The following is a 23,988-nucleotide window of genomic DNA, read 5'->3' as shown; positions in this document are numbered from 1 at the left end:
AACAGCTGGTTGACATCCAAGACAGATATAAACAACAGCTGTATCGAACAGCATATTATGCTATTGAATTCCCAGCTTCATTGTTAAGTATCTAGGCGCTGATAAAGTAACAATTTTTGTGTATTTCGAGAACCAGAGACAACGCTAAAATGAAACATGTCGTGAAAAACACTTAAGTAACCGTATAACTCAATGTATTAAATAAATAAAGCGTTTTTAATTATACTCATTATTTAAAATACGTCACAATAAATAAATGAATAAAATATGCCATATTAATCAACGTGCATCATTGTCGCAGCATAAAGTCTAAAAATACTATATTGAGGTATGTAATTAATATGCAGTAAGTCTATAGCACAGTTACGAGTATCACAGTAAAAAGATGTACTGAAAGTGTGTAACGCTTATGGAGAATATTTAAGTCTTTTAATAATACATCTACTTTTTGTAATAACCTTAAATATTTCTAATTTGAAAATATGCTCCGATTTGCTTGCAATTTCCCCACCATTACGAAAGTAAATCCTGACCTTGGCGAAAAGGCCTGCTTTGCGATCTTTGAATTTTTGCTCTAACAAACCTTTTGTACAAGTGTACAAATGGCGAGATTGTTAGAGAGTATGCCACCCTACGCACAGTCTTCGAATAAAGAAATGGATTGATAAGGGAATTAAATTGCACTAAGCTGACACAAACTGCCAAAGACTGCACAGATTTTACCCTTGCGTCAGGAGCAATGACGTTCACAAAACTCAACATGCAAATTGGAGCCCATGTTGCTAGATCAGTTGCTACCAGTAAAAAAATTCGTCTTCGCATGGTAGCATCTTCATGCATACGAGCCACGCTGCCTGTTATCTCTCCACTTGTGAGCCGTCGAATTGGATCTGAAGTGTTTGTTCGAGATGAACAAGGTTGAATGCAACCCGTAAATTCAGAAGTTGACTTTTTCCATAATATAAGGTAGGCAACAACAACAAAGGTGTATGAAGCACAATCAATCACCAGAAGTCCAAGACTGTATTTCCATCCATGGTCATTCGCCGACATAAGAATAGGTGGATAACACATACTGGTATGGGAATATATACCAAAATATTTCCAATTACCGAGTTTTGGATTTATTTCGACAACGTATGATTCCAAATCTCTCCATTTCATCGACTTAATACCAAAGGGCTGAAAGGCACTGCCACCCTTGAATCTAACTTTTAAAATATCTATTTTTCTTATTAAGTTTTCCAAATTCTGCCTGTCAAGCACGGTGGCATCTACCTGAGAAAATGTGGGAAGCGCAACAGCTCGAGTGAAATATTTTTCCAGCGTCGAAATACTGACTAACAGAGGTATCATACTCACTACAATGACGAATGTCCACATGAGAGAGGCGAAAAGAATGATATACCTTACTTTGATTTCTTCAAATGGTCGCACAATGCCATAAAGTCGAATAGCAGAAATCATCCACACAGTTAAAAGATTGGCCTGAGAACCGATGATGACAAATGTGCCCATTGCGGGACAAAAATGACTTGATTTCCAGTATATGTCATATTTCCAATACTGCCCGGCCATCACAGCGTCTGAAATTATCACAGCCAAGATTTGTAAGCCAATGAGAAAATCACTGAGGCATAAACTAAGCACCATTATCCAATGGATCCGTTTCGATCTTGGAGCTCCGCTTCCAGGCTCCCATAATAAAGCACGCAGCATAACTAATACTACTGTCCCATTGACGCCAACTGTGAATATTGCTGTTATCCACTGTGAAGCGAGAGAAACACGAGAACCTACTTCGTAATCTGCAGATTCAGTATATCTTGTGCCATATTTTTGACATTCTGAACTGTCTTCCTTACAATAGAAAAAATGTTCATGCCACTCATCAGCTAAATTGTCACAATCAGCTACTCCATCGAACGACCTCCTCCAGTCAATGAAAACGTTGTTGTTTCCACGTTTCGATACATCTTGGTGAGCTATAAATAATTGTTGAAAACTTTCATTATCATTTGTACAATAAAAGTAATGATCACAGTTCCGTTCATCGCTTCCATCAGGTAGTTCCACAACACCGTCACATTCACAAGCCATCCAAACCACTCCATTGTCAGCAATTTGATATACCTTTTTCTTACAATTGTTTTCGTTGACCATCGATTCTCGTTTGCAATAATGCTCGTCTAGATCAGTATTGCAGTCTAGATTCCCGTCACAAATCATGCTACCTGGGAAGCATGATTTTTTTCCGTCTATTCTATTTTTGCATTGAAAATAACCAGATGAGCAGTTTTGTGATTCTAATAGTAGTGAATGACACAACTCGTGCGTTGCAGCGTTCTCACTTGTTTCCCTGTCACACAAACACTCATCCGACAAGTCATGGCAGTCAAAAATCCCGTCGCATAATTGTCGTCTTCTCACACTTTGATTGGAGACGGCGCATGGAACTGGATCACAGAGAGTTCCCATTTCTGAAATTAGACATGAATATTCATGTTTTATGTGTTAGATATATCAGTATTATATCACTAAAACTGTAACAAGGCTATAGATCAGATTCTACCGGCACTGTTACGCTCAATAACATTGAGGTGGAGATGGTGTGGTTTCTATCTAGAACAAACTATAAACCGGAAACGTTGGCCACTAACTGAATATTATTTTAGAAGTATGGACGAACCTATAGATACAATCATATTGACCATGAATTACTCGAAATATTTAAAAATAAATCCTTTTCAACAAATAAGACATTAAACGTCTCAATAGGACTGTGGAAATACTGACCTAATCACCGTAATGGCATCTTTAAAAGTAGAGGTTTGAACATATCGTTTTTTTTTTTAAATGCGACAAAGGCCAATTAAATAAGTAAATGCATTTTAAATAAATTTAGACAGAATGAGGGAAATATAAATATTTGGTGTTTCCATATTTGCAAATAATAAATTGCTGAGTTAACACAAAGTCATTCCTCAACTTTTATTCCAGTTTTTTTAAAAACTTTGGATGATGGAAATTGTTTGAAAAAATACTTGGACCGTTATATTTTTGTGTGTAAATTTTGGTGTAATTTTTATTTATACCGTAGTTTTGAATCATTTATTCAAAACGGAAATGACTAATAGAGTAAGAAGCCAAAAGTCACCTTCGCACAACAAACACTCATCGTCCCAATTGCCACAGTTATTTTTTCCGTCACATACATCTGATTGGGTAATGTTAATTCCATTATTGCAAATAAATATTGATGCCTCGTTGTCAACATAACGCTTGTTTTTCGTTGTTTCTGTTAAAATGTTACGTACAATCATTGACGATTTATTTATTTAAACATCATTTGTGTTTGGGGTGTTCTATCCTTTACGTTATTAGGTCGAAATATAAACATTGTATATATTTATATAATTCTATACGTCATTCGAAACCAATCATGAAATCACGACGATAATGTGTTTTAAGCGGATAGTGAAAATACACTCTGAAACCTTTGGTGACAGTTTGGATACAAACTTGCTGCAAGTACAATTAGATAATTATATCAAATGCAATACTCATTACATTTATGGTGGTAATGTGTGGTAGGAAATCCGTTTCATACTCATAGATTCATTCTTTTTATATATTTATCTACACTTGAGAAGACTTATGGTGTTATAGACTTGATATTAGACAGGCGTACATATACTAATAAATCCCATCAAATAGAATTACCTGTTGAAGTACCACAGGATGATATTGATAAGCAGCTACACATCAGTACGAAAAATAAACTTTTCGACATCTTGCATACAGTCCTTTATTCTACACCTTATATACTTCCCCCGAACCAGCTGCTGCTCAATTATCTCGTACATGTAATAATGATCACTTCAATCTACGCCATAGTTTACCAACAAGCAATAAAGCAGTCGCTAAACATCGCGGTGTATGCTCAGATTACGATAAATACGCTGTAAATTTATGTACAAGATATGTCAGTGTTACCTTAGGAATTCGCTTAAACATACACGATTAACACTTGCTCGTTACCTACCAAAAAGAAACCTAATTCAAAGACATTTCAAATAAACAGCTCACACGAACTTTGTAGAAATAAACATCAAATTGTATTGTTATTTCATACCGGGGTACTACGTATAATGATGAACCTGCACTCATAAATCAGTTTTGAAAAATATTTGTATCTCCGATATTTGATAATTTACAAACATCATTTCGTATTACTAAATGAAATTAGTGAACTTGCTGAAACGTTACCCCAGTAAGTGCTTTAATGAGACCCATTCGTAGAATGGTAAAACCTTACCATACAAATCGATATCAATTTTACGGTAGATCAAATGTTTGCTCACTAAACAAAATTTCTACATTTCAACTCTCATTGTTTTTAATTGTAGTCAATATTTATATACACGTCATGCTTAACGCACTAAAATGAAAATGCAATACCTAAATTCTAGAAACGCAGGTGACAAGATTGAGACTGATAGCGGGTCGATCAATGGCTTCAGTTAAAAATCATTTTAATTAAATGCAGTTTCACAGAGGTCAGGGACAAACCTTGCAAGACTTCCACGAGATATGTAATTGCACAAGGTAGATATCGTTGAAATTATCATATGAAGGCAATTCATAATTCTTGCAATGTTTACATTCGTTGTTTTTTTTTTGTCGTTTCTCACCTCTCATCATTTTATTTAAACTTAAGAGCATCGAATTCATACTTTTTCCCCTATATATTGCATCATTTTTTATTTTAAAAGGCAAAGGCGTAATTTACTGAATGGTGAGTTTTGACCCATACCAGATTTTATTGTGTTTGTCAAGATAGGTTTTATTGGTAAAGTTTACACCGATTTTGATCTCTCATTTATTAAACGTCCATTGTATGTACTTTTATAAACGACCACTATATGTCCATAGCTACGTCTGTACAGTTGTTTATTTGCACAGTTGAATTTTATGGCCGTACTTTCTGAAAATTCGAGAAATTTTCTGGTAAGTGGGAAAATGATTGATTGAAAAACGCCTACAATATCGGTCACCACAGTTGTTTATTGTGTCTAATTGCGCTTTATTGACAAACACAAATCGCAATGTGTGACCGATGTCTGCCCTTACGTTGGTGGTACGCTTGACTAAAATAAAGGCAAGCAAGGAAGATTCTAGTTACTTGAATGAAACGGTTGGATACACGATCCAAATCATAATATTAATTATTTTCACAATATCGTCACGCTAATAGCCGAATTGCGTAAGTCATTTTTGGCGATTTTGAGTTTTTTTTTTTATAAAATAGGTATTTATGTAATGCTGCGCACCTGTCTGTTAACTCAGATTTTATTTTAAGAATTTCGAAACCCATAAAAATGGAGATTTAGTATGACATGCACATTTGTGTAATTGTTTCGTCATAATGAATTATCATTGTTACCCGCAGGACTATTGAGACGTCACAAAGGCAAAATAACCTCGGCGAAGTATTGTCGAGTTTTTGTATCTCGGATTCTAGCTTAGCGCGTATTAATTTGAATTAATACTACAGTATAGATAGGAAGACGTGCACTTGTGATATTCATTGTCCGACTCCAATTCACTTTTGTTGGCTTTTATATTGGGTGCATTGCTGTTTTATTCTTTATATTTAATCTTAGTCTTATTTCGGTGGGTGTGCAGAACGTGTTATATTGATGAAATATATATTTTTAAACATAAAAAAGAAATGTAATTGAAACTGATTAGCTATTTTGGGGATTAGACATTGTAGATACTGAGAATTACATTTGTTTTTGGAATGTTTAGTTTTCAGGACTGGTGCATAAGCATATAGTAAAGTTGCAAAATTGCGTATGTCCCCAAGTCATAGACACATTTCTGCCTAAGTCACAGTGCGCCATTATGACGTCACTTAACTGCGGATACAAATTAACTTAAATCCGGCTACGATCAAAAAATTGAACCATGGCAAATTATTGCTTCTCAATGGCATAACAATATCATTCTGAAGTTTTTTACGTTTTTCTCAAAACTGCTAAAAATGAATTACGCAATTCGGTTATTAGCGTGACGATATGTTATTGATAAGGCGATGTAGAGATACTGAATATTGAATTTTTAGAGTATGCAAAAATAAACGAATAAGGACGATCTTATTCATTTTTCGCATTTGAATTTAAACATATTGGAATGTCAGTATGTCACCCAAGTTGCGTCATTGTGCATAGCGGAATTATAATTTCTGTCTCGCAACTTTACCACAATTCAATTATTCGCAAGCACTCAGAGCATCTGTCGTGGTTATAAGCGTCAATTCCCAGATATTAGTTGAGGTATTAGAAGGTATCATTTTTCATTCGTTCACATTCATTCATCTTATCACACATAATAATATGCCGGTAATTATTGTACATGTTTGAAATTAGGTAGTAATGTAAAATGTCATTTTCTTGTTACTGTGGTAGAGTTCCTCAAATTTATAGTAAAGTGATAATTGAAGGAAAAGTTAAAATTATAGGGATTTATTGCATACCTTGTCGTAAGTTTACAAAAAGTGCTACAACCCTTTTCGGACTTTTTATTAGTCTCTCATCGTAGCACAGACTGCAACATTTTTAAAAATGACTCGAGGCCATAAAAGTTACCAAGCTGATATTATGTCTAACCTATGGTATTGAACAAACAGCTTTAAGATAAATATCAGAACAGACATTATAATATAAAACATCGATATTCCGCACTAAATTAGAATAACCTATTTGTTGCTCAGATTTTAACGTGTCACATTCCTTCCATTTACCACAAATGCTATTCAATAAGTCATAACTCGTTATCTGTACGTTCGGAGTGGCTGAATGTAACTTTTTCAAGCCCATTAATTGCTGAGACTTTACAAGAACTGGAATAGGCAATAAACACAATTAAAAAAATCCCATGCTTCAAGTGTTGTTGGTTCGCAAACGTTGTTAAAATAGACAAAGAGATATTAACAATAAATAGCTGCAGGCGACCTGATTACAGCGAAATGTAGTAAGGATGTGCTCAAATACTCAACAGAGAACACGGGTCATATTAGAAACAATAATGCTCTTTGGTTTTATATTCTCGTAAGGAACAACGCAAAATAGATCACACGTAGAGATTGTGAATCGTGGCCACAGCGTTTGAGGTTTGATTCTAGTCAATAATTCGTACGAGTATTGACATTCCAATTGTTATTTCTTTAGTGTGTTACAAGGAATAAGTCAATCCAATTGTGCGAACTTTACAATAAAGTCACTTGAAAACTATTTCTAAGTGGTGTATAGCGACATCAGATGAAATTAATTCGAGGAGGTCTAATAGACAGACACGCACCCTATAAAAGGTGCAATTGAAAGCTAGAGAAGTAATGACGACTGCGTAAGCTTGCGTTATAAATAAAAAAAAATACTCAAGTCGGGTAATAAAATTAAAGAGAAGTCAATTGCACGTTGCTGAGACTATTTCAACATAAATTACCACTCCCGACACTACTTTCATTTTAAAGCTTTTCTGTGATACAACGTGCAAGATTGTGAGGCAGTTTCGCTCAAACAAATGAATTTCGAAGTTAAACCTCGTGAATTGCGATTTCAAATTCGCTGTATTTCTTTGCGTTAAACGAGCACATGAACGGTTATAAAACTTTCTTCAAACTATTTATCAATGCATATTTAATCATTATATATATGTACTCATGTGAATATTTCACTAGATAAAACTCTAGTTGTATCACAAATCAAGTAAAATAGAGATCATAGATTGAATGAAAGTACTTTCATCCTTAGATAAAAACAAGAGAGCTATGCTCAAATATATGGACACGTAGCGCCACATAGTGGCAAAATTTGATGAAGACATAGCACACAAAAAAACGAATCCCGTACAGCTCACCGAAATATTTGAAAAAAAATAAAAGTAATAGCCTTTTAGCGAAAAATATAATCTTTACTCACTAAAAATTTCAAAGCAAATGGTCTTAATCTATGAGAAAAGCGATTTTTTCATAATGATAACAAGAAGAATACAGATAAGAACAAGAACAACAATATTGCAAAACGATCGTTATGTCCACTAACGTGTTCAATAAATACGATATATATTTATAGGTTCACTTTCAGCAAATAGAAAAAAAAATGAAAATCAAAATGAGGTATACGTTGTTTTTCACAATAAGGTTACTCTGACGCTAATTCTATAATAAAAGCAGATGTTATAAAACAATTATGATCATTTATTGGTCGCTTGTCAGATAGGCACATTTATCTGATCCAACTTTTCCACTAGGTCCTTCAAATTCCGCAGCAATGTTTCCTATTCCAAGCTTTTGTGAAAATTTCAATAAGATGTGTATTCGTTTTTCTACTTCATGATTTAGGTTCTGCCTTTCATACAAGCAACTAATTGATTCGGATTGTTTGGTTTTTCGATGAAAATTACCATCCGCCTCTTCCTATAGTATAAAAGCAATGTTGCACTTGTATATATATCAAAATCCCCGACACGATATATATGGAAAATGAATATTGGAGATCATATTAATGCCAACATTGTAGTGCATAATGTCCAAATTTAGCACCAGTAAATGGTAAAAACAGAATTTTGATTAGATTAGAAGTAGATATTTATGAATTTGTATTGTAATATTCAGTTTGCTTTAGGTAAGGAGAAAAGTATTCGATCATTTTGAAAACCTAGTTGGGGTCGATTAAATTAATTTTTTAAATAAGATTATATGTCATAAACTAAGAGTTTTTGAATTTTACAATCGTTCTTGACATTGATCAGATACTGTCGTCTCAACTCTGATACTCGGTGATTACACAGAAATAACGGATATTATAAACGCGTGAAAAGAGGAATCGCCATAAAATTGATACTGTCGTCTCAACTCTGATACTCGGTGATTACACAGAAATAACGGATATTATAAACGCGTGAAAAGAGGAATCGCCATAAAATTGACAATATTGAAAAAAGGGGACTTTTTACAGAAAGCCTTACAGGAAAATTACAATGAAACACCACACAGAAAACAATTTTTTTATCAATATTACCTCCACGCATTGTTTTCTGTACAATGGCAAGCCAAGAAATTTCATCATTCTGGCCATCTCTTTGGTTTCGTTCCTTTTCATTCGTTCATATGATACAAGCAACAACTTTTTGTGCGCATCAGGTGGTGCTGTATACGGGTTTTCATCCTTCTTGAATACAGCATTTTTATCGGCATATCTTTCAATCCAACCTTTCGTTGTTGCCATCCATTTTTCAGTCCGTGCAACGACATGCTCTTTCCAAACTAAATATTCAGATTTATGGCCAAGTTAGAATTAAATTTTAATTCTATATTTTCATATCACATTAAGAGAAACCAACGAAGAGCTTGATCATATGATGAGAAACTACTTATATGCATAACTACGAATCGGAGAAAATTAAAGCCATACTTTGACTTTGGTATATGCATTCTACAGTATCACATAGAAATTTGAACTCAGCATTCCGATCTTGAGACGTTTAGAGGGTTTAATTCAGACTGCCATATCAGAAAAATCGAAATATGACTCGTACTGCAATAATAATGAAAAGTTAGACTGCAACTTCACAACTTTTGCAGCGTATACGATTTGTTCGAGTCAGTTATGTGAATAGTTTACTAAACAGCCTTTCTAATGCAGGTCTTGTTTGAAGATAAAGGCGTCAGGCGTATCACGTCAGGCGTCATTGATTGCATGTACCATCTCGTAGTCAAGAAGAGGACATGGTAAGCAACTTACGTTTAGATTTGAATAATCTTGGATCTGCCACTCCAGTGTGCCGACTTGTCGATCTCCAATTGAATTCTGACAGTACAGCACGGTACGGATCTCGAATCACCAAAATCACACGTTCAAACTTACAATACGATGAAGCATCAAGTCTCGGAAAATGAGCTGAAATATTAAACATATGCTTTTACGAAATAATCTAGCCGATGATATCTTTGATAATTTATAAATATACATTTCAACTTGATGCTACATCGTTGCAGTAAAGGCACATCACACCCTATTTGAGAGGAGTCTGAATAAAAATTTATTGATATACATAAATATATACAAAAATTTGCTGATGATCTCAAGTAAGGTTTAAAGCGTACATGATTTAAATTAAAAGGCGTTGCTAAAAAGAATTGGTACGCTTTGACTAATTTTGATGTACTAAATCAATTCACACGCACATACAAGCACAGATATATATATATTAAAATAAGAAAAACGCTTGTAGCTTAAGATAACTTACGTTGTAAACAAAAATGAAAATAAAAAGCATTATTGGCCCCATCATATTAATTAAGAGTTTCGTAACGGTTGCCAATTTGAATACCGAATTTGTAAACAAGGATAAGCAGTTAGAAAAAAATATTTATATAATAAAAAGATATGGCTAAACTGAATATAGTTTTAGTCAAATGCTAAATTGTTCAACCAGAATTGCTACGAGATGGGCGAATGAGGAGGTGATTGGCTGGACCACTTCATTCACTAAATTAAGGTTCAAGTTATACCAAATTTATACTAAATGTTACCGATAAGATTATAAGTAAGTTCAAGTAAATTATGGCGGTATGATACTAAGATAGCCCAATAGGGTATTGTAATATATTGGTTATCAAAATATCATTGGACACAAAGTTTGCATATGGATCGTTCCGGTATTACTTATCGATTTTTATCGGTAAGTATGTTGATAGGTATTTGTCTGTCTGTATGTATGTATGTCTGTTTGTCTGTTAGATGCACGAAAGCGGGATTGAATCTGCTCCAGATTTTGCATATGCATTCATCTTATCTCGGACCAGGAGCCTATTGATTTTGGGCTAATTATGTCGTATAATTCGCAAGTTATTAATTAGTTAGTGATGGGACACAAGGTGTCACTATGCAGTAAGAGCGCTGTTTTGGGGATCCCCTAACTTTCGATCGATGGGTCTTCGGTCTCTGACCGATATTCTCGTTATATCGTTGTTGTTGTGGTTATGCTTGAAATTAGTATTTTTCCTCTTATCGTGATAGGAAAAAAATCGTTTTTCTCATTAACTATACTGGACCAGTTGATTTTGAATTTTCAGTGGTTAAAGATTGTATTTTTTGTTAGAAGGCCCGTGGGCTCTATGGAATTCGCTTTTGTATGCGAAGACGCCATCTAAAATTGCGCACATTGTGACGTTACCACGATCGCGTGAACACTGCTGCACCAGTTGTCTGCTACTTCGAATTCATGCCCATATATACGAGGATCTCTCTTCTGTTTCAATACTGCTCATGTAGCCCCACACAATGAGATATCGTATTGGACTTGAACGAGCTAATATTTGAGCAATTAATGAATATACTGATCATTCTTTTGAGTTCATATTGAATGCAAAATATTAGCATAAGATACCCTTAACTGCCACCGTCGAGTTATCATCACACTCGTCAAGTTCTGCTAGGAATCCTCCAGCAAATAAACTGCGGTCAGAATAAACACTTCCTGTCCACAAACCACTTGCTTGTTGAATTAAATGTCGTGTCCAAGTATTACCACTGCCCGGGAAACTCACAACTCCTGTTCTGGGATATGGCCAGGTTTTGAAGCGCTGATGGGAATTTATTCCACGATTCATAAATTCCATATGAGCACAATCTATAAATCAAAATAAAATTTTATGTAAAAATATCTTTTGGCTATTCAGTAAGTTCGTATATGAAACAAGAGAGCAATGCTCAAATATATGGACACGCAGAACAATTCCCCAAAAATCATATGCGGTGACCAACGACTAACATACCGGCGGTGACTTACCAGTACCTGTATCGGGGTACCGTGACGGTACAGGGACTGTCATAGATATTTTAGGTCCTGTGACAATTGAAACATTAGTTGAAATATCTCGTGATATGAGTCAATTATGTACCGTATTATCGGATCAGGTACCGAACCACAGTCAAACATTTCACATAAAAACGTTACTAAATAACATGCGTCAACTTAACACCAGCCGAATCGGGGTACAATTTTTGGTACAGTGACTGTCATAGCCGTTTAGGGCTGATGAACAATTCGACTACACGGACAACTCACCAGGCTCAGGGTGGTGTAGCCAGTCTGCGGACAATTTCATTCAAACCGCTATAAAACAAAAACCAATATATCTAACCCGTTAATTTTTTCACCGTGGGTGCATTGGCGGCATTCATTCTACACGCTAAACCTCGTATTAACTTTCTACGACAAAGGGTTGAAGCTATACAAATCCCCAAAGTACGGCACTCGAAAGACGTATTTGCGACCGAACGACCAGTGTGCGACCACGGATTTCAAGCCTTGATCATCGTTTCTGCTGCGTCGCGACTATCGCATACGCAGCCATACAGCAATCAAACAGACAAAACACGGTGGTCGCAAATTGGTTGACAAAGATATTATCGGCGTATTAGAATAGGATTTACATATTTATCCCGGGGGAGAGAAGTAACTATCAAAGATGGTCAACACAACTCTACCCACCTGCCAAGTTTCATCTTTTTATCTCTTATATTTGTATGGATTTTCAAGCTTCTGACAGCTACGAGTTAGTTCAGTGTCACCGCGCTGTGTTACGGTACCAGAACTACTCTATCTTTAGAAGTTCCTGTCTTGTGACAGCGTGAAAACATTTGGCTTCTAATTTCATTTCTGACCGTCATATATTTCAAGAACACGGTTATTTCGAACAAAACTCGTTAAATTATAAACAAAGCACCACATCACAGCAATCAAACAGACGAAAACACGGTGGCCGCAAATTGGTTGACAAAGATATTATCGACGTATCGGAAATGCACACCCCCTATTCCCCCTCCTTCAAATGTAGAAACGCGAAACTTTCAAATATGGCTAAAAGAAACACAACTCTACCCACCTGCCAAGTTTTATCTTTTTATTTCTCATATTTGTATGAATTTTCAAGCTTTTGACAGCTACGAGTTAGTTCAGTGTCACCGCGCTGTGTTACGGTACCAGAACTTCTCTATCTTTATAAGGTCCTGTCTTGTGACAGCGTGAATTGAAATTGCAAGATGGTCCGTTGGACACAAAATGGCGTCCGATATCCGCAGAACGTTTAGTGACGTCATAGCAAACAAAACCAAATCTTACAGAGCTAACAGAAATATTTGAAATAAATAAAAGTAATAGCCTTCTGAAGAAAAATTTCAACTTCATCTGAAAATTTCAAAGCAATTAGTCCAGTAATCAAAGAGAAAAGCGACTTTTTAAAAACGTGTCAAAGAACAAGAACAACAACAACATAATATTGAAACGATCGTTATGTCCACTACGTGTCCAATAAGACAATAACGGATGAGTAGTTTTGTTGTTCAGTGCAGCGCTTAGTCTAGCATCTATTCATACTTATATAATGAAGATTAAATTTCAAGTATCATCTGGTATTTGTACGAGTTTCTGTAAAATGCACAAGGAAACTTTTGCAACATTGGTTCCTAGATAATTAGAAGATTAGACTGTATCTCAATTGGAAAGTCGATAAAATTTTAAGATATAGATTGTGATGCGAAACATGATATCCACGTCATTTATACAGATGATTACCAGCTGTATTAATTTTATTAATCCATTACAAATCAAATTTCATGTAACTGAAAATTCCGCTGGTACTGAACGTCGTTTGCGGACACGCAGAAATATGATTATTGGTGACCGTACATTTGAACCCACGTACATTTGAACCCATGTGTATATCCACAGGTTTAATCTATATGCGGGTGCTAAAACACATGGGTTAGGGTTAGTATGGGTTCAACTATCCGAAAAACAAAAAAAAATATCATAGGTGCAATAGCATACAGGTGCAATTGTCATGGGTTCAAATGTACGTGGGTTCAAATGTAATGGAACCATGATTATTCTATGCATGGTCTTGTGATGGCCTCGAATCAGGTACCAGAATCACAATTGATTTTGTTTTTGATTCCGTCTGGAATCTTCGCTGAACTAACAAAATAAAAGCTATCTTTTGTTAACTTGCTGAGACCTATTTAAAAAAAAAAGCTTTTGTATGACTTCTGGCGCGCTGTAAAAATTGCCCGTAAGTATGAGATCACGAAATAGTAAATTATCTTTAAGTTCTAGTAACGTGAATGTGGCATCCCGGTTTGGTTATGAGCAAAGTGAGGTTATGAGCGGTGCCGGCAACATGTACAATGTATAACATGTTAGTGAAGTGTGTTTATAATACGTTGTAATCTCGGTTTTGACATTAGTTGGATGAAAGTCGAATTTTACGTGTATCTGGATGTTGTCGGTGGACTAGTTCTACATCGAAAGAAGAATTTTGCAGGTAGTTCACTGTAATTAATTACTATTGAATAGAGTAGCTAGATGTAATTAAAGAATTGACTGCTGGCAATTTTGACAATATTGAATAGTTTTAAAACGTGGTATGTCATTTTTTCGAAATTACAGAACCCGAAAGTTGTGAAATCAAACACCTTACTTATGCATAGCTATTTTCGTCCTCGTTATTACCATCACTATGTCTATGTATATATATTCCGTTAAAAGTTGTAGAATGGGAATAGAAAAACTACTCATACTCACTATAAATGTTCACCCGAGGCCAATCATCACTCCATACATCTTTCACGGGATGCTTAGATTTGCTGTTGTGAGATACAGTGGTGCTCCTAATAGTAGTTGTCGTGGAAGTGTGGATGGTAGTTGTCGTGGTAGTACTAGTTGTAGCGGTTGATGTAGTTTTTTCTTTGAATGTCCTTTTAGGAAAATCTATTTTTGTTTGCTTAATATCATTAATCATCTTTTTGTTTATATTGATATCTTCAATTTTATGATCATAATTCTGATGGTTAAACTTCCGATTGTCAACAAATAGTTTACCACGTCTTGATGAAATTTTTTTCAACCTATCATTCCCAAAATTAAACTTGTTTTTGTCAATAGAATCAACCTTTGGTGTATGCCGACTTTTGTAATATATCTTAGTTCTGTTTATTCCGCAATTGGTTCCGTAGATATAGTAAAGTACACATCCCATGAAAACAACCAATGTAACTACGTTTGCAATGTATTTTCTTGCAGTCAAACTCACGACGAAATGGCCCATTCCGAAAAAAAATTGTCTCTCATCGTCTTTGAAGCACAACAGTTCAATATAATTAGTTTATATATCTATAAACAGCACTTTCTATAAATTAAATGTGTTATTAAAATTATTGTATCAAACGCAATACGAATATACAATATTTTATTTAGTAATTTTGTGGCCATCAATAAAATTCACTATTGAGTTGTGCTGAAAAACAAGGATGTCAGGATGTCCGAATGACAATGGTATTTGTCAATGATTTGCAGCTGATAAAATCTAACAGAATAAGGAATGTCATAATAAGCTATTATCTGTTTCGAAAGGGGCGAGACTTTTGTGAAAAAACTGACGCAAACCGAACATGGTTAACAACAAAGATATATAATTCATATCTTCCGATCTTTTTATTCAGTGGCAATTAGTTTGGAAAGCCTGCGTATCTGGATAGCAAAGCGCCAATTAAATAAGTTAATCTGTTCGACGTTTAAAAATTAGCACGTCATATTTTTACTTCGTACAGAAACCTATGAATCGTTCCTTCAAGGTGATTCACATTTTCTGTCTAACTCAAAAGTCATTTCAGTAAACTAGCTACCGGGGCCTGGAAATACATGCTATAACCCGATTTTCGTCACGAAAGAAAACATTCGAAGCTAATCCGGAAGTTAAATTGAATCAATCCAATTAATTTCATTAATTAATTTTCAAATATCTTGCTTCGTATTTCAGTCAAAATATTCTATGCCCCTTGTTGCCATGACTACATATTAGAGCGAAAAATTGGGTAAACAGATATTGTCGTAGCGTTTGATGTTTTCAGAGTCGAAAAGATTGACTTTAATTCAAGCTATAAAACTGACTAAAACCTTTTCTACATTCCATTATTTTATTTAAATATTAATATCATTATATTACATAAACACTTTCTATATAGGCGAATAGCTGGCTAGTACACCAAAACCTGAAATGTTTTCATTTTACTTAGTCTATGCACATGACAAGGTAAACTACTTATTACCAACATTGTCAGTAATCTTCCACTAAAACAGTAAATCAGTGCTGTTCTTCTCGGAATTTATCATGTAGCGCTTTTTAAAGCTATACTTTCGTATATACTGCCACGATGTAAATCGCTTGAAACTCGTAACTCAATCATATTTACTTGACATTATCAGGTCGTGAATTGAGAAACTATTGCCTAAGGCAATCGCGGTTCCAACATGCCACATGAGATCTGACACATTTTTTTGGCGATTCTCAGCTATGGAATGAAAAATTTCGTGACTCATTTCTAGTCTATAAAACTATATTTTAATCACGGTCCAGTTAAGTGAAATAATAGTATTTACCAACAAAAGGAATGTACAAATCGTCAATTAGTGACCATGTAAGGTGTGAAAGTGCTCTCTGTGAGCTCTTAATTATTACATTTTAATTATTTCAAAAGCTTTAGTGGGGAACAAATGAGAAACACCTAGGATAATCATGCTAGGCATCAGAATCAATAATCTGCTATTAAATTGTATTTGGCACAATGGGGCATATCTTATTTTCCTGTTGATCATCTCAAATTTGTTTTATGCTTTCTAGCGCCCACTTCTATGTCTAATAACTTGATAAAGTACTTGTTAAATTAATTCATGCAAGGAAGTAGATATCCGATTAGATTATATCAAAAACTGCTTTAAGAGCATCATACTGTAAGCTCATATTTACTGGAGTTATTAGGGAAGGGTTACAATGAATATATATATCCTTATTTATTAAATGAAGTTTTTAGGATTTATAATAAACAGTTTTATAACAAATATTTGAGATTCATTTATGCATTCCAATATTCGTATATCCACAATATCTTGGACGACCTATAAACTGTTAATGAGAACCTTATATACCAATGGCTATTTGCAGCACATTTACATTTATTACCAATACAAGTGTAATTTGAATGCGACCCAAAACAAACCTTATTTGCTATTCAGAAGAAGCGGATATGCTCGTGTGAAATATTTGAAAAAGCTTTATTTAAACTCCTAAATAATAAAAATAAACACACGACAATTTGGACATTTATCTAAATGTAATATTATTCGTACTTCGTCCGTGAAAATTGAATAGTTAAATTTTCGGTACTCCCGAAGTATGTGAACCAAGATGGCGAACACCGGAACATAGTATATATGTACCAGAATAGAGTTAGACCATAATGTCAGGTTTTCAGCTATGGTATGAGAGTCACTTGGCTAGTCCCCGAACTCGTAATAAAACTGAAATAAGAAAAATTGGAATGAAATTACGGCCTAACCCTAACCTGGTACACATACTACGTTCCGTTGTCCGCCATTTTGGTACACATACTTCGGGAGTACCGAATTTTTAAACCGGTCGAAGCATTTTTTCATTTGTCAATCTCGACAAAGGAAAATTGTTAGCAGTCGTATACATTTGAAAAAAAGGAATACATGAATTCTTGCTTTTATAAACAATAAAAAGCTCGGTGACGTTGCGTAATGAGCAAGTACATTCTCTCTCTCAATATTTTTATTACGGGTTTCTCATATATATATATATACTAAAGATATTCGGAGTGGCAACCAAATTGAATGCTAGGCTAGGCTCTGTTCTACTTTGTAAAATATCGTGACTACGATCAAATCTGGAGCTAATTGTTTTTACAGGTCACATGAGAATCAGCTGTGAAAATTTCCTCAAACTCTGCAATAATGTTACCACTTCCAAGTTTAATCGATTCTGATAATAATTGTTGAATAGTTTGATTCATTTTTTGTCTGATTTCTGGTTTGTCGTAGAAACATGCTAATGATGTCTGGGATTTGCTTTCTTGGCGTCGAAATTCGCCTTCTGAGTTTTTCTAAAAATAGAAACGCAGTTGTTGTTAGAAACTTTATAAGCCAGTTATTCCAGAATAAAAACAAGAGGGCGATGCTCAAATGTGGATGCGAAGGCCATAACGAAGTACGCAATTTTTGATAACGTCATCACACACGAATCCCCTAGTGCGCACAGTAATTTTTGAAGTGAATGAATATAATAGCCCTCTAGCGAAAAATACAATCTTCAATCACTGAAAATTTCAAAGCAATTGATCCAGTATTTAAAGAGAAAGGCAATTTTTCCCCAACAATGATAAATAAGAAAAACAAGAACGACGTAAAAACGAAACGATCCATAGGTCCGCTTCGTGTCCAAAAACGACCCATATGTACACTTCGTATCCAATAATCAGTTTTAATTAATTCGTGTAATTTTTACACGAAAGCCAAAACGAAGTAGTATCGAATCTTTTGCAGTACTGGCAGTCTTACCACCAGAGCGCTGAAATGCGATCGCGGAACCGCTACATGGTGTGCAATTTTTATTTTCGATGACGCGATCACAGAAAACTTCAAAGTGAAAACCAATCCCATAACCAACAGAAATTTTTGAAATAGGTAAAAGAATACATTCGGTCACGTATTGAGCTGTATATAAAAAATATATATTTTAAGACCCATGATTAATTAACCTATGACGTTCTCAAAATGTTCATTTTCTACGAATGGTGGGTCGACAATAAAGTTCTTTTTCGCTTTTTATTGGTACTTGGCTACTAAAAAATACCTGCAAACAGTGTTCTCGAAAAACTGGAAGTTTCAAAAATGTTATTATTCTTCTCAATTCCTCCACTGAATCCTTTTTCAATCTTTCATACGATACCAACAACAAATTTTTCCAAAAATTTGCAGGAGCTATGAATGGATTTTGTGTATTTTTCATTTTTTTGTCATCGCCGACATAAAGTTCAATCCAGTTAATGTTAAGGTTCATTAATCGAATCCCGTCTTTCAAAATCATATTTGTCCAACCTGTATGATGCAATAATATATATTTCATAATACTATGAAAATCTTTCAGACATTCACGTCATGGGGAAAGGCAAATACAAAAAAGGGATTTTCAATCACTGTTTCATAGCAGTTTGAGACGACTACAACTTTTCAATTAAATAATCCCAGCAAGTTGAATGAAAATATAAAACTGTTTCACACGTTGGCACTATATCAGGAAACTGATGGAACGAATCTGAAATTGAAATAACAATCGTGATACAAATAATCCTTTTTGACAGGAAAGGAGAGAACCCTATCTACAATGAATATAACTATGCTCAGACATCTACAAATATTACAATTACAATAAGGATGTGAAATGTATTTATAAATTTTTCCATTGGATTAACCTTGAATCCGCCTTTGTATCTGCTCACCCGTAAAGTGCTCCATCATAATTGACATTCGTCTGACAGGGAAAGTAATTGAATAGATTTCGCTTCTTATTGAACCGAAAATTTTATTTCTCTCCACATCCAAATATATATCACAAGACAGAAATAGGAATTTGGAAACGAATAAATCGGAACTCAAATACGATGGAAACAGAAAAAGGATATATACATATACAGTTTCATTAAACCCTGTGACATCTCTTCCAATATAAGTTTTTAAAATATTTTCATAAAGTATTTACCTATTTTATGGCTTATATAAGTACAGGCTCTATACACCCCCATACAGCTTTATACATTTAAATTTTAAAATTCTCAGTACGATAAACACATTTCCCTATGAGATATGGGAGAAGTGATGAGCATGTGGTATAACAAATGTTTTTGAAATATGACTGAAAATACGTACGTTTCGTTGGGAATACTTTGGAATCAGCAACTCCGACGTGCGATCCAGATGATCGTCTATTAAATTCAGACAGAAATGCACGATTGAGATCTCTGACAAGTAGAATAACACGATCAAACCGACAATTCTCTGCATGGCGGGGTTGATGAGCTGCGTAAAATTAATGGCAAGTCGAATTCATTCAAACGTAGAGATACACAACTGATGAACTTGTTGCCAATAATAAAGTACTATATATTTTACAGTTAAATATTTATTTATTTGGTCATAATCATACTCTATTATATTTTGTCTATGAAAAGAATTTCTGGAAATTCCGATAAATCAACATTCAAACAATTTTCGCACCTTCGAAATAATTTGATGGTAGTTGGTGTCAACGTTGGGGCAAAACTAGTCATTCTCACACATTTCTTTCTTACCGCTAGGCAACACATTACGTAAATACATACTCATAGTCAAGAAGATACATTAGAACGGGAAAAGTTTACTTGTAAACATTAGTTTTTTTTAAAGAGGTAATAAATTGAAGACGCTATAATGGAATGAGTTTTGGATTAGGTACTGTAGGCACAGTTTCTCATTCAGACGTTGTGCTATCAAATTTAAGAATCTAAATTTGTTTGGATTGGTACCGTGAATAATACTAAACGGTTAATACATTTGGAATTTTCATCCCAATCTCGTGTAACTAACAAAACACACACGTGATAACAGAAATGATATATATATATATATCACACAATTTAAAGACAAAATCCAAGTTATTCCAAACCATACTGTAATGATTTTTTCAATCAATGAATGGAAAATTTATGTTTAAAGAGCAACTATTTTGCCTGTGTTTTAACAGAGATATTTCTTAAAACCTCCTAGTAAAAATTTAGCTTTTGTACAGACCTTTTATTACAATAGTTGAATTCGTGCGGCATTTCTCAAATTCACCATCTAATCCCCCTTGATAAAGCTGTTCGTCGTGGTATACACTACCAGTCCATAGTCCCGTGGCCTGTTCAATCAAGTGTCTTGTCCATGTGTTTCCACAACCCGGTGTGCTTACGAGTCCTGTTCTTGGAATAGGCGAATTTTCTATTATTTCCGGTGAATTGATGCCTTTGTTCATATATTCTCTGTGACTGCAATCTGTCGATTTATGTTCGTAAATTAACCATTTCAGGTGAATGTTCTTAGGTAAATGTTATGGAATACCGACAACGGATATGACATCATTTAAGAAAATTGTATGTAATAATGAGTTTGTCATAAATTGGTTCGAAATTCATTCAATTTTAACATTCGCATAAACGTGAGGTATTTTGCTTGCATTGATTGGCTGCTGTTATACAAATGCATTAGTAAAACACATTTTAATAAACTGAACCCAAAAAAAGAATCCCAAAACCGATTTAAATGAAGCGTTAAAAACATCCGAAGATACATGGACATGCAACATTTTTGCCATCGCGTCGTGTGCTCTACGAATTCGTTTTGCTGATATTGAACAAACTTGACCCAAAACCATCTTAAATCAACGCTGAGCAATCCTCTCCAGAAATTGTCATTAATATTAAAACAAAGGTACCAACTAGTTTAATTGATTACTAGTCCACGCATCCTACCTAATGCAGTAATGGACAATTGTTTTGGCTTGTGGGACTCATCGTGGAGGTATAACAGAGGTGTGTGCCAAAGTTATAAATAATGTTTGTAGATCACAAAACTCTTAATATTTTTCTGATTGATTGTAAACGATTTTCATTCATTCCAATTTAGTGACAATAATTTAGCTTTTTGAATTGTTGGCAGTCAATTTCCATCGTAATATTTACTTGAGGCTTACGGAAGCCCACAATTATTTGCCATTGGCCGCAGTTTGCCCACCCATGTCCAGAGTGATACATTTATTGAGCAAGAGCAATGTTATAGCACAGGGATGGCGAACCACTGACCCGCGGGTCACAAAGTGACCCACCGCCTTTTATTCGTGACCCGCCAAGGCACGATTAAAATGCTAACATATCAGTGATAAAACCGGCCTTAAATTAATCTAACAATAACTAAACTATCATAATGTACCGTCAGTTGGGAAGTCAGGGCTGCGATCGCTTATATTCAAATTGTTAATTTTTCGGTATGTTAATTTTCAAAACCCCTAATCTTGGACGCATGTCTGCACCGTTGCGTGCCGTTATTCAGCTATTGGCTCTGACATCATTTATGACACAACAATGCAATTGATGTTCATTTCTCGCAACGTCTTGTCTTTTTCAGAAGTGCATCTGCTGACTGTTTTAGGGGATATACGAGAACTATATGCTACTTTGCATTTTATTGGTTTCTCGCCTACAATGCTGTTGAGAATACAAAAACAATGGGGCAGTGTAAAATTGCTTTTAATATGGTTACAGCTGATAGAAAAATATGACACTATCACAGTGGAATTCCCTCCAAACTCTTTGGAACCGTGAAATAATTTGCCGCCTCATCCTAAACGTAATTCATATGCGTACTCTAATTTCGTAAATTCGAGTGCCATAAAAAGTCCATGATACAAGTGCTGTATAAGTAAAGCCCTAAACTACATCAACATTAACAACCGCTAAACTACACCAACATCAACATTAACAACCGCTGTGTCATGATTTGTTTCAGAAGTTTCTTATAGATACAAACATTGATTAAATATCTGTGACCCACTCTCTTCTGTTCCGCAATAAAAATATAATTTTTGACCCATTCATTGAAAAAGGTTCGCCATCCCTGTTATAGCACATTACTGAGAATATCACTGATTTGATTTAATGTACCTGAACATTCTCGTAACAAGTCACATCGGAGACCTCTGAAATTCAAGACCAGTTTCTGCTGTTTCGGGTCGCCAAACAAATCTGAGTCAAATTGGATTTTGCAAGCAATATTGGGTATTAATATTATTATATTGAGTGCACTGGGACGATTATGGCATAAAGATCTTATTTTCGGAGGCGAAGTGCACCTATATGTTTCAATTTGCTGAATTGAGTTGCCGATAAAAATATAGAACTTTCTTTGATCCTATGTGACCCGATATCTCACTAAAAATTGACAGTTTTATTTTAATTAATGGGGAAGGAACACTTTTTGTTCTATCGTGCAGGCTTTTATTCTAGCGAGCTTGACCGACACCGTCATCAATCTTTTCAGCAAAGCAAACTCGGTTTTCTATGGCGTTACCAAACCGATATCGATGAGACAGACCCCTTTGTAGTTGTACCGTTACCGACGTGACTTGCTGCGACGGTGGGACTTGATTTGGATTGGAAGCTGTTACATGATAAAATTTTGGATTAAAAAAAAGTGTTTCGATAGCATATGACAATATTATATACCTCAGCTACATAGTACTTTGGATCGTTTGAAAACAACATTGGGAAAAGTTTTAAATCTGTCTTAGTTAAAAATATTTTGACTAAAAATATTTCTCGCTCCAACTCTTCCAGGTTCATCCGCGAATTACTCGAGACTACTCGAAACTACTCGAGACACTTCAAGTTTTTGAATGAGTTGGCTTAACCAGAGACAATGTAATGACCCTACACAACAGTGAAAACAACCAGCATTTGAAATCCTACTTGCAAAGTTCACTCTTGGCCATTTAGTCGTCCATGTTGACTCTTTGTCAGCTTCCCGCAAAGTTGAATTTGTTGTTGCTTGGATTCTTTTGACATATTCTTCGATGACAGTTTTTTTGATACTTCTTCTATAGTTGTAAACATAGAAACTCAAAATTCCCAACGTAGTTATTAAAAATAACCTCAAATATCGAAAAAAATGTTTCATCTTTTTTTTATCACCTCTTTCGAAACATGGTCTAACTTCTTCAAACAATACAAGATATAACTGTAAATAAAAAGATCATAAGAATTTATTCTATAATTGAGTTTCCTGTAACTGGATTCAGATGCTATGGAAATGGGACAATTTGGTTCGTATCATTTTAGAATTGCCGGTCTGATGTGGTTGGGTTGGAGTTCGTCTATTTGTGTGCAGTTTTCTTTGTTGGTTTTTGAACCTTATTTGTTTGTATTGTTGTTGTTTTTTGATAGTACTGTTTGTCTTTTGGTTTTGTATTTGCGTTAAGGCCCCCGAAATACA

At 34.8% G+C, this 23,988-nt stretch overlaps 3 protein-coding genes across 3 annotated transcripts; all 3 read right to left on the bottom strand.

The window, feature by feature from the left end:
- Positions 1 to 102: 102 nt before the first annotated feature.
- Positions 103 to 3,943, bottom strand: LOC120328729 (uncharacterized). Its single transcript, XM_039395260.2, has 3 exons — positions 3,724 to 3,943; positions 3,158 to 3,298; positions 103 to 2,480 (listed from the first exon to the last, which is right to left on the bottom strand). Exons 1-3 carry the CDS (start codon positions 3,791 to 3,793, stop codon positions 514 to 516), a joined length of 2,178 nt encoding a protein of 725 aa, XP_039251194.2. The 5' UTR covers positions 3,794 to 3,943; the 3' UTR covers positions 103 to 513.
- A 3,742-nt stretch (positions 3,944 to 7,685) lies between these two features.
- Positions 7,686 to 15,269, bottom strand: LOC120328782 (uncharacterized). The gene is made up of 5 exons (XM_039395322.2): positions 14,656 to 15,269; positions 11,458 to 11,700; positions 9,810 to 9,965; positions 9,087 to 9,331; positions 7,686 to 8,482 (listed from the first exon to the last, which is right to left on the bottom strand). The coding sequence occupies exons 1-5, from the start codon at positions 15,176 to 15,178 to the stop codon at positions 8,264 to 8,266; spliced, it is 1,386 nt and encodes a 461-aa protein (XP_039251256.2). The 5' UTR covers positions 15,179 to 15,269; the 3' UTR covers positions 7,686 to 8,263.
- Positions 15,270 to 17,167: 1,898 nt separating this feature from the next.
- On the bottom strand, positions 17,168 to 23,728 carry LOC120328783 (sialate:O-sulfotransferase 1-like). The gene is made up of 5 exons (XM_039395325.2): positions 23,466 to 23,728; positions 20,755 to 20,997; positions 19,855 to 20,004; positions 18,782 to 19,026; positions 17,168 to 18,032 (listed from the first exon to the last, which is right to left on the bottom strand). The coding sequence occupies exons 1-5, from the start codon at positions 23,671 to 23,673 to the stop codon at positions 17,823 to 17,825; spliced, it is 1,056 nt and encodes a 351-aa protein (XP_039251259.2). The 5' UTR covers positions 23,674 to 23,728; the 3' UTR covers positions 17,168 to 17,822.
- Between the last annotated feature and the right edge of the window lie 260 nt (positions 23,729 to 23,988).

The sequence above is a fragment of the Styela clava genome, chromosome 7 (genome assembly GCF_964204865.1).
Source record: "Styela clava chromosome 7, kaStyClav1.hap1.2, whole genome shotgun sequence".
NCBI lineage: Eukaryota > Metazoa > Chordata > Ascidiacea > Stolidobranchia > Styelidae > Styela > Styela clava.
Note: the sequence above shows the minus strand (reverse complement) of the source record. Positions and strands in the feature narration are given on the sequence as shown.